Genomic DNA, 10,472 nt, shown 5'->3' with positions numbered 1-10,472 from the left:
CTATAGAAGTGTTTACGGTTAAAAAAAAAGGAAATATTTTCAGATGAAAAGGTGTGTGACTAAAGGGAAATTTGGCTGTTGTTTCTAGCATATCCCATGACCGGTGAGGTTTAGGGTTGATGAAAATTATAAATTTTCCAAAATATTTTTTTTGATAGTATAAATGAGTTTATGCAATAGAAACAACAGCCAAATCTCCCTTTAATCCCATACCTTTTTGTCTGAAAATATTTGCATTTTTTTTTTTTTATCAGAAAGGCTTCTCCAATAATTTTTAAGTACGTAGTGCTCCAAAAAAAAAATCATCGCACATAGTGCCCACAAAGTCGACCAAAATCGATCTGGAGAGGGGAAGATTGGGAGGGTGGGGTTAAAAGAACCAGTTTTTGTTTTTGTTAAAAAGATGCTCCGGATTATTTCCAAGGGCACTGTGAAAAATAAATCTGAAAAATCCCCATCAAAACGGAGAAATTCCAAATTATGTGAGCCACCTATCACTCTTGTCTGCCAAATTTATGTTGAATGAGGACTGTTTCTTGTCCCTTAAGAGAATATAGGTCCAAATTTGAAAACAATGTATAGCTGAGTCTAAGAACCTTTCATGCCAAATTTGAACATGATTGGTTAACTGATTTTTGAGTGATAACAAACAGACAAACAAACAAGCAGTTTTATATATACAAATTAGACTGTTTTATTATTTTGTTTTACTCTTAAAGATGAATTAACAATAAAACGAAAACAATATATTTATCAAAGTCAGAAGATCTATTGAAGCTTTTGGTGGTGGACTGACAAAATTGTTGCGGTTAGTTACAGCCTCTAATGTTTTGAGTTCAAATCTTGCTGAGGTTAAATTTGTTTCTTCAGGGATTGATAAAATTACATACCAGTCATGTTCTGGAGTTGATTCCGATAATGCATTCTGGATGTGAGTGGAATTATATGAGAGAAAGAAGTGATCATTAAAATTCACTTAAAATGTGTTTCATCTTCCCTGAGAATTTTTAAATCAACATTTATTTTACATATACCGTTTATATGAGTCAGATTGGTGTGATTTCACTACATTTCAGCTATCATATGCTCCGGCCTTCTTCAAGAATCTTGTGTTGAACTCAGTTGTTGTACAGCAGAAGATACCTGAAGAAGGCTGGAGAATACAGCAGCTGAAATGTATAGTGAAAGCAACAATTCAGATCAGGACATTAGCCTGACTAATAAAAGCAGAATGCATAATATAAATTCCTCATTTCAGAAATATAGAATAGTAATGTTTATTTTTCTTTTCCTTTTTTAAGTCTGTGTCACAAATAAATTTGGTAGTCCATAGCACACCATGTTAAACCAGTTAGGTCTTACTTCTTTGTCATCAATTAGTGTACAGGATTTTATAGGACTGATAGATGTACAACTAGCTGTTACACCTAATTTCGCATCTTTTTTCTTATCAGATTTAGAAGGTTTTTTACCAGACTTTTTATCTTGTTTGTTAAGATTGTCTTCTGTGCTACGTTTTGTCTCCATCTTCAAAAGTGGTACCTGAATATGTCGAAGTGTTTCCCCAGTAGAATACCCATGAGACAACAAACATTTCATGGCTGTCCTCAACTGCTTTATGTTGTGATTGAGTTGGCATGACCATTGATTACCCATGATGCAATGTACTCCTGCTAGACTAAGCAGTAATGCTATTGAAACTGGATTTTCCAAAGATAAAATTTCATCTGATTTTAAAGCATCATGAAGGGAAAGGTGTCTATAGCTTGAATAATTTTCACTTAAATCAAACTGACATACCAACATACAGTTTGAAATATTAAAAGCAGGAATTTTTATTGGATTTAAATAAGATGTTATTTTGTAAGGAGCAAGGAAAATGAAAGATCCACTTTCATTTAGATATGTTTCCCATTCTCCAGTGCTTGCATTTCGAATATCTCCACTAAGTCCAATCCATTGGGATGTATAATAGTGTTCATATTCAGCTAAGAGAGATTTAAAAATCTTACAGAGATCATTTTCTTCAGGTTCATTAAATTCATAATTGACATCTACCATGTATTTGAATGAATCTGTATCAATAGATTGACCCCATGGTGGCATTACATGATCAACAAGCTCTCTCTTCCGTTTCTTGCCAGTTTCTTTACTTACTGGTATACGGGTTGGTTGTGGTGGTGGCTGTGGGTGTTGTTTTTTATCTTTCTTTTTGTCTTTAGTTTCCTCAGAGACTTCGTCTTGGTGGAATCTATGATAAAATAATTGCAAAGAAATGTCTCGTGACACAGATATTATATTTTCAAATTCACGAAATACACTCAAAGATTCCAGAGGAAGTTCAAGCAAGTCTGAATCAGCTAAAATAATAATACAACCATTGTCCGAACTTTCTTTAAAAACAGTGCTCGAACATGATGGTGCAAAAGTCTGTTGCAAAGCTGTTCGCAGTGGCTGAAGTACAGCAGCAAAATAATCTTCCATTAAGGCAACAATTTCTTCAAATTTTTCCTGCATCCACTCATCATCATTCTCAATCACAAGACTTTCTGATATAGTTGAATCACAAGGTTCAAATTTTAAAGTATCAAGCATGTTTTTATAGTCAGACTGATTTTTTATTTGGAATTCTCTTTTGAGCAATGCTTGCCTGACATCTTTTTTATAAAGCTTTAACATGTTTAGAAGCTGGTGTAGTTTATTGGGATTAACTCTGAATTTTGCCAGAGAAGATCGTTTTAATATACTCTGTGTTGTACTTAATATTGGTTGTTTAGGGGCTGCTGCACTTTTGACTGATTTGTACTTGTCCAGGAGACTATAAAATATAAAATTTTTGTCAGGTGAATGCTGTAGAACTATAAAGTTGAAGTTGAAAGGGAATTCCTTTGCTGCATCAAAATGATTTGTTAAAATCATTGTACTTTTCCAAGCCTGCCACTCTGTTTCCAATGAATTTGTTACCGAAGAAAAAGTATCAGTGCAGATGAGGTTTTTCTCAACATAATTATTTAACATGTGTTTTCTTTGATGCAGAAGTGCAGCCAAGCGACAACTATAAGGGTTTGGTTGGCTGATTCTGAGCAATTTCTTTAAATGACAAGATGCCTGACAACTTTGATACAAAGCAAGGAAATGAGATGAAGTAATAACATCAAATTGACCAATTGAGTTCATAAGTTCGTATGAAGCCTGCATAATTACATTTGTTCGTTTAAGTTGAAAAGCAGTATTTAAAGCTTGAGTTAAACATTCAGCTGCTTGAGTAAAATAACACAAGGAAATGTCCTCCTTCCATTTAATTTCTTTAATTTTCCTGGATAATTTTGGAATTTGATTTAAGTGATTAAAAAATGTACTTTTTCCTTCTTTGCTTTCATCAGATTCTACATTTTCAGTATCTGGCTCTATATCAAACAATGACCATAATAGGGACGGATCTGCTTGTTTTAAGAATGACAAATTGAGCAAACATTTGCCAATGATAAGCAAACTTCTAGATTTAATCCACTGTATTGTTCTAGCAAGAGTATGTGCCGAAGTTGCTTGGGACAGAATTTCATTAGCAATCCACTGCCTGCTTCTTTTCCATTCTTTCTCAGTTTCCAAACAATCAGGAGATTTGTTGATAAACTCCTCTTCTAGTTTTATCCTTTCAATATCATGTTGATGCTTCTGTATTTTTTCAATTTCATGATTTGTTTGGATTGTTTGGATTTCAACCATAACTTCAGCACAACTTCTCTGCAAATTAGACAATTCTCGATGAATAGGTAAGCTTAAATTAAAATCTTTAGGAAGTATCATCATTATATCATAAAATATAGCTCGAGCATGTTCTATGGCTTGAGTAAAGACCTTTACAGAATGTAGATAATATAACTGCAAACTGTTAGTGTCATTTGTGGTTGCCAGAGCAATTTGATGTAGTAATTTGGCATGGTTATGCATGACTTTGACAGCAGCTTTTGTATACTTATGCTTGAGAAGAAATTCAGTTGAAATATTAAAATAATTCAGTGGTGACTGAAATACTTCTTGTAGAGGAGCCAAAGGAAGGTCATTATATCGGCCTATATAGTATTTAATTTGAACTTCACCAAGTTTGGCTTGAATTAAAGCAATTGTATAACGATAACCGAGAGCTTGGTTTGGTCTGATCAAAGATAACTTTTCAAATTCTTTAATGATTCTTTGTAGAAACTGTTCAACAAATTCATATCCATTTTTAGGAAAAGTGTGAAGAGCAGCATCAGTTTTTAACATTGCTATTTCATACCAATATTCCATATCACCAACCATGATATCTTCAGCTTTCATACATAAATCAAATGCATCTTTGTATTGAGCTTCAACAGAAGCAAGTTTGGCTTTTAAAAAGCATAATTTTCCTTGGTAGAATATATCTTTGAAACCCACAGCAAACTTATAGGCCTCACTTAAGTATTTCCTGGCAAGCTGGTAATGTGTTTGCTCGATCAATGCTTCAGCAGTCTTTGTCCAAATTTGGTAGACAAAAGTGTCTTGAAAATAATGCCCTAAATGACATTTGTGAAGTAGCTTTTCGTTTTCTGCTTCCGATGAAATGTCTGATCTATTACAATAGTTATTCCTTTCTTGAACGTATTCATAAAATTTCTCTCTTATTTCAATCAACTCATTAGGAGCAATACCAGACACCTGATTGATGGCGTTTTCATGGAAGGAAGAACACTGTGGCAAATTGAGTTCAGCACACAATTCCATTCTTTTACAATGAGTATAAAGAACAAAGGATTTAGAATGTGCTACAAATGAGGCTATGATATGGTTCAAAGCTAACACTGGTAAAGTTAAATGGTGAAACCCAATATTTTGAAGATTAGTTACCAATTTATCAAAGTAATACAAGCTTATCATTGGAGCAGGGAAGGTTTTTTCATTAATTCCTGTAGTCTCTAAACTTTGATGGGTAAAAATTTCTTCTAAATCACATGGTACTTCAAACACAGCCCATTCTTCTGAAGTCAGAGAAGAAACATTAGTGCTTAAGAATTTCTTTTTATTCTTTTCTTTTGTTGGAGATATACAGTTTTCGTTTTTTTCTTTCTTGTCTTTTACCTTTTGTTTTGATGTTCCATCAATTTTGTTTGAGACTGCAGAGTCTTTAACATTAACTGAATTGGTCTTTGGGACTTCTAAATAAAAGTTTAATGCAGCAGCAATGCACACTTGCCACAGCCTTATTGTAAGTGAGTAAGCAAAGAGAGAATATTTTTGATAAAAAGGAGATGCAGGAGTGTAAATTGCACATAAAAACACATAACTTTTGATCAAATAATTCAGTTGTTTCACATTGTTCATTCTTCCTGTAGCTTCAGTACAGTCTTGAAGTGGAGCTCCAATAATAATTTCTTTCTCCTGAGGAACATAAAAATGAACGTCCCTCTGCTCAACATTTTCATTAATGTTGGAATTAGGAAGATTTTCAGTGTCTTGAAGAGTAGTGTCCTCTACAAATTGAAAAGCACTAATCCTTGGTGTTTTATTTCCTAGGTTTTCTCTGTTTATTTCAGGAGTCATGCTCATAAGAATATCTATAGCCCATTCTATTTGATCCACAACAATTTGTTCAGGCATTTGGTATGTATAAAGCCACTCACTGAATTCAAGGAGATAATCAATTTTCTGCCAGTTGTATTCTTTACTCGACAGACTTTCAATTGCTTTTTGATATGCAATACACTGTTCTGATAATTTATTGCTGTGTAAAGCTATGTCTCGCCACATCACTGCAACAAAATCTTCTTTCTCATCTCGAAATCTTTGGAGATCCATTAACATGTTTTCGCCTAATTTTGCTTTGACCATAATTCTTCGTCTGAATAACTGAATTTTATGATAACTGTGTGGCAGGTCAGCTATGGCAGTGTTGAGGATTTTAATAACCGTTTTCCAGTCATTGCTGTCTTCATAGCTATCACATAAGACATTATATAAAGAGACCTGGAGCTTCTGGTCATCATCATTATCATTAATCAGAACAGGGTCACTCTCCCAATTTCTCCCAATGTAGCCATAAAATGTGATTCGGTTAGGATCAGGCACATAGGAATTGGTTTTTTCAATACTGTTTAACTCTGTGATTTTGTTTGTGACTTTGGATATATAGGAAAGAATTTCTTGAAGAGATGCTTTCAGAGATTTTCTTTCAGAGCTAATATTAATCAAAGGTAGAATTGTATTCCAATAATTTTTGGCAGCTTTCATCAAAATGTGATAGTTATGTGATGGAATGGAAAACTCTGCAGCTTTTATAAAATTATTTATAGCTTCCCACCTATCAGTTTGCCCTTCCATATTTTCAGTCGTACTTTGGCCCATCAAAAGAAACAAATAACTAACTTTTTCTTCTATGTGGTTATTATTTATGCCACTTCCAGTCCTCTCTTTTGCACAAACGACAGATGTTTCTGTCAAATATGAAGCTGTCACTGCTTTTGCAATTTTTATCACAAGCTCATAATTTTTATAGTTATAGAGAATTTCAGCTAATTGAGTGCACAGCTGTAGTTTAAGGAAATCATCTCTCCAGTGATGTTTCAGTACAGTGGTAACTAAGTTTGGCAATGGCAATAGGTCTTTGAATTCCATAACCCCATTTTTTGTGTGTGTATACATTTCTATATCAACAATAATTTGTGATAATTGTTTCTCAGGATCATCATCTCTAATTGAATTCCTGTTAATCTGCTGTTGGGACATTTGCTTAGCTATGACCCAAGTTTTTAACAATGAGGCTTTTATAGGTAAAGGTATGGAAAAAATTTGCTTTTTTTTATTAGTAATATCAATAGCATATTCACAAACTTCTATGGCTCTTTTCAGATCAGGTAAAGCTTGAGGTGGAATTAACACCAGTGGAAGTTTTGATTGAGTTTTTGGCACATTAGATTTTTCTGGATATGCATAAAGTCGAATTGGTGATTCAGTATTTCTATCTGGAATTGAAGGCATCCATGGCATCATAAGTCCTGTAGCCAAATTTATACAGATATTTATAAGTAAGATAATAAATTCACTATAATCAACTTTTTGCATACCTTCCAAAAGAGTTGCAAAACAACCAACAATTTCAGATTGACGATTTTGTTCAATAATATGGAGGTTGTAATTCCAAAGATAAGTAGCAGCATTACCAACAATATAACTGTCATTCAGGTTGTATCCAAGAATAAGACCTCGAAGAAAACTAGAAGTAATTTTGGAATTCATTTGCTGAATCCACTGGCAGTATAGTTCCCAGTCTTTGTCTTCAGCTGGATCAGCTGCTTCATAATTTTTACCATGTTTGCTATAATCTTGAGGATAAACTGGCAAATCATTTAGTTTTACGTTTTCTTGGTAAAGCAAGTTTAAACAAGCTTCTCCTTGAATAAAGTTGATCTCTGCTAAAAGACGAACATGTTCCCGTTCACTGAGGGGCAATTTATCAATCGTACTTTTTTTCTTTCTGGAAGTTGAAATTTCTTCCATATTCTCTTCAGATTTCAATGTACTGTCAGCTGAACTGCATTCTGTAGCAGTAACACTAACATCTTTGTATGCTGCTAGCCATCTATTGTCATCATAAAGAAGACAAAACATGGCTGCTGTACGGCATACATCCCAAGCACCATGCTTCCGAGCAACCTTTGATAAATCTGCCCAAAGATGCATCCGAATATAATCACATCTGTCTCCAATTCTAAGTAAATGACCATCAATTTTTTTTATATTAGCATTATATTTTTGAACACGTTCAGCAAGCTGATCTGTCGTATTTGGTGAAAGCTTGACCTTTTCATAAAGCAAACTTTCACTATCAAGAACTGTTTGGAATGCATCTGGTGCCAATGTGATTCCTGCTTTTATAAGAAGGGCCCGCATACCTTCCTTTGTTCCAAGTGATTTTACCTCTCGAGCCTGTTCAATGATCTTTCCAGCAATATCCTCTGGATTGTCAGGGTTGAAATACATCTCTGATAGTAATGTCAAGCGGTTCAATTTCAAACTCAGTTGATTGTGATACACTTTTGAACCATCCAGAGCAATAGCTTTTTTTAAGTGGCTTATGGCAATTTTTATATGTTCCTTTTCCTCACACAATGCTAATTCTCGATGAACCTGGCACCGAAGTTGAATAAATAGACTCTGAATGTCTTCAAGTGCCTGTGCAACCAATGTTAATGGTTTAGATAAATGACAACGTAAATTTGACTGCAATAATGGAAGAGAAAGATTCCACAGAGTGACACATCCACACTGTACAGAATGAGCATCATGCTGTTGCATAGCTATGGTAATGTTTTCTTCACAAAGTTTTATTGCTTTTAATCGAATTTTAACTGATTTTCTGCTATAGGATTCTTGGTTGACACCAAGTAATTTTACCATTATTTCACTTTCTGCAAACTTAAACTGAGTGTAAAACCCTTTCTTATAATTGGAAGATTTCTTAGCTGCTTGAATACACTTTTGTGCATATGGTACTAAATTATACTTTAGACACAGACGTGTCAACTCAAGTAATAAGTATTGTCGCTCTAAATTGTCTTCTGAAACATATCGAGATTTATGTCTGATAAGGTCCCTAGGAGTCCTTTTCTTGCCTTCACGAGGAGACGTGCTAATGTGAGCTGACTCTTCAACATATCCAAAGTTATCACTACTTTGAGCTGCTATGTTAAGCTGCACCATTACCTTATTTATTTCTCTGCGGATGTCTTTAGTTTCAGAAGTGTAATTCAACTTCATTATAGTGTAAAAAATAAGCAGCTCAGGCGAATTTTTAATTTGTGCTTGGTTGATAATGGAATCAACCAGTTGATAACGAACAATAAGTTCAAATATTCTTTTAAAGAAAGGTAAAGCATATTTTTTAACAAAAACAATTGCTGTTTTAGCAATTTCAACAGCTTCAGATTTCCTGCCAGTTTTTAAATACATTTCAATAAGCGTTATGAACAATATCGCTTTCCAGTTATAGTTAATGTCGATCAGATCATTAATAGCTTTGACAATAACATGTAAAGTGTTTACGACGTATTGGTAGAAACCGGGACGCAAAAATGGATGGCATAACCTCCAATAAAGTAATGAAGCGTTATAGATTTCATTCTGCAAAGCGGGATTTTTAACGGCTAAGTTGATTGCTCTCGTGATATGTTGTCCCGCTTTTTCTAAATGTGAAGTATCAAAAATATTCGTAGGTGCCGATAACTGCGCCATATATAAATATGCCACACATCTATTGGGATCAGTTGCAACTGCTCTCGTAAAAAAGAGATTGAGACATTCCTCTGCAATATCATAAGCAGCATTCTTAATAGCCAAATCGGAGCATTGTATTAAAATGTTGGTTGATGTTGCATGTGGAAGATCTGTTGTAAACTGTAAGTGATCTATTTGCAAAATTATATCAAAGGCTCTCCGAATGTATTTTTGACATTCTTCTATATCGTTACAGTTCGATACATAATCCATCAAATATTTTACTTCTACATCCATTTTGATCGTTCCTAAATTTCATGTGACATTGAATTAATAGTAAAAATATAAACAAATCCTTTTACAGCAATAAAATAAAATAAAATTAATCACCTACTTTTGCTAAACTTTAAATGAAATGAAAAATAAATATCAGCTTTCGAACAACTTCATACTCAGACACAATCAAATAATTTAAAGTTTCAATAATCTGACTTGTTGAGCGTCGAGTACTTTTGTTTACATGGAAGGGCAGCTAACTCTTTGTTGCTATGTAACGAAGGCGTTTGAAGTGACGTCCCCTGAGTAAGACCGATGTTAAAATAAAAACCATGAAATAAAATCTGGAATTCAAGGTGTCGCGAAAAAGAATAAAATAAACATCTAAATCTCCTTATTGGCGAAACTTTACAAGATGACGAGGAATGTAAATAAATGGAACGATAATGATATAATTAGAACAGGTTAAAATGTGGCAATTACCTGATATATTAATACATTTGAAGTTTTCTTTTTAAATTCAAATCGTAAAGAACCAGAAGAAATTATGGTTTCAAATTTTAGTACACGACCAGCAATTTCGAGGACAAGATCAGTCGATTACATCTACCCCAGTGTTCAACAGGTATTTATTTTTTCGACCCCGAAAGGATGAAAGGTTAAATCGAATTTTGCTCAGCATGCTAACGCTTCTGCCCGCTCGCCGCCTTAGAAGTAGAAGAAATATTGCAGTGTTTTCTCTGATGTTCCATTCATTCCATATATCCACTGATCTAGATAACTATGTAATAAAATACTCAACGTTTAATAGGGATTTATTACTTGGTAGAACTGGTGACGACATTTAATTAGTTGCCCCCCCCCCATCACTTTTTCTTTTTTCTCACTTTCATACGAAGGCCAGGGGTCCTGAAGACTTTAAATGTTTTATTCCCTGCGACAGCTGAGATGTGCTAAAGATAACA

General features: G+C 34.0%; 1 protein-coding gene across 1 annotated transcript; it reads right to left on the bottom strand.

Annotated features, from left to right (window-relative positions):
* Positions 1-669: 669 nt before the first annotated feature.
* Positions 670-9,766, bottom strand: LOC106876008 (cilia- and flagella-associated protein 46). The gene has a single exon (XM_014924369.2). The coding sequence runs from the start codon at positions 9,526-9,528 to the stop codon at positions 1,297-1,299; it is 8,232 nt and encodes a 2,743-aa protein (XP_014779855.1). The 5' UTR covers positions 9,529-9,766; the 3' UTR covers positions 670-1,296.
* Between the last annotated feature and the right edge of the window lie 706 nt (positions 9,767-10,472).

Source organism: Octopus bimaculoides, chromosome 2 (genome assembly GCF_001194135.2).
Source record: "Octopus bimaculoides isolate UCB-OBI-ISO-001 chromosome 2, ASM119413v2, whole genome shotgun sequence".
NCBI classification, from domain to species: domain Eukaryota; kingdom Metazoa; phylum Mollusca; class Cephalopoda; order Octopoda; family Octopodidae; genus Octopus; species Octopus bimaculoides.
This window is presented reverse-complemented; position numbering and strand designations above follow the sequence as displayed.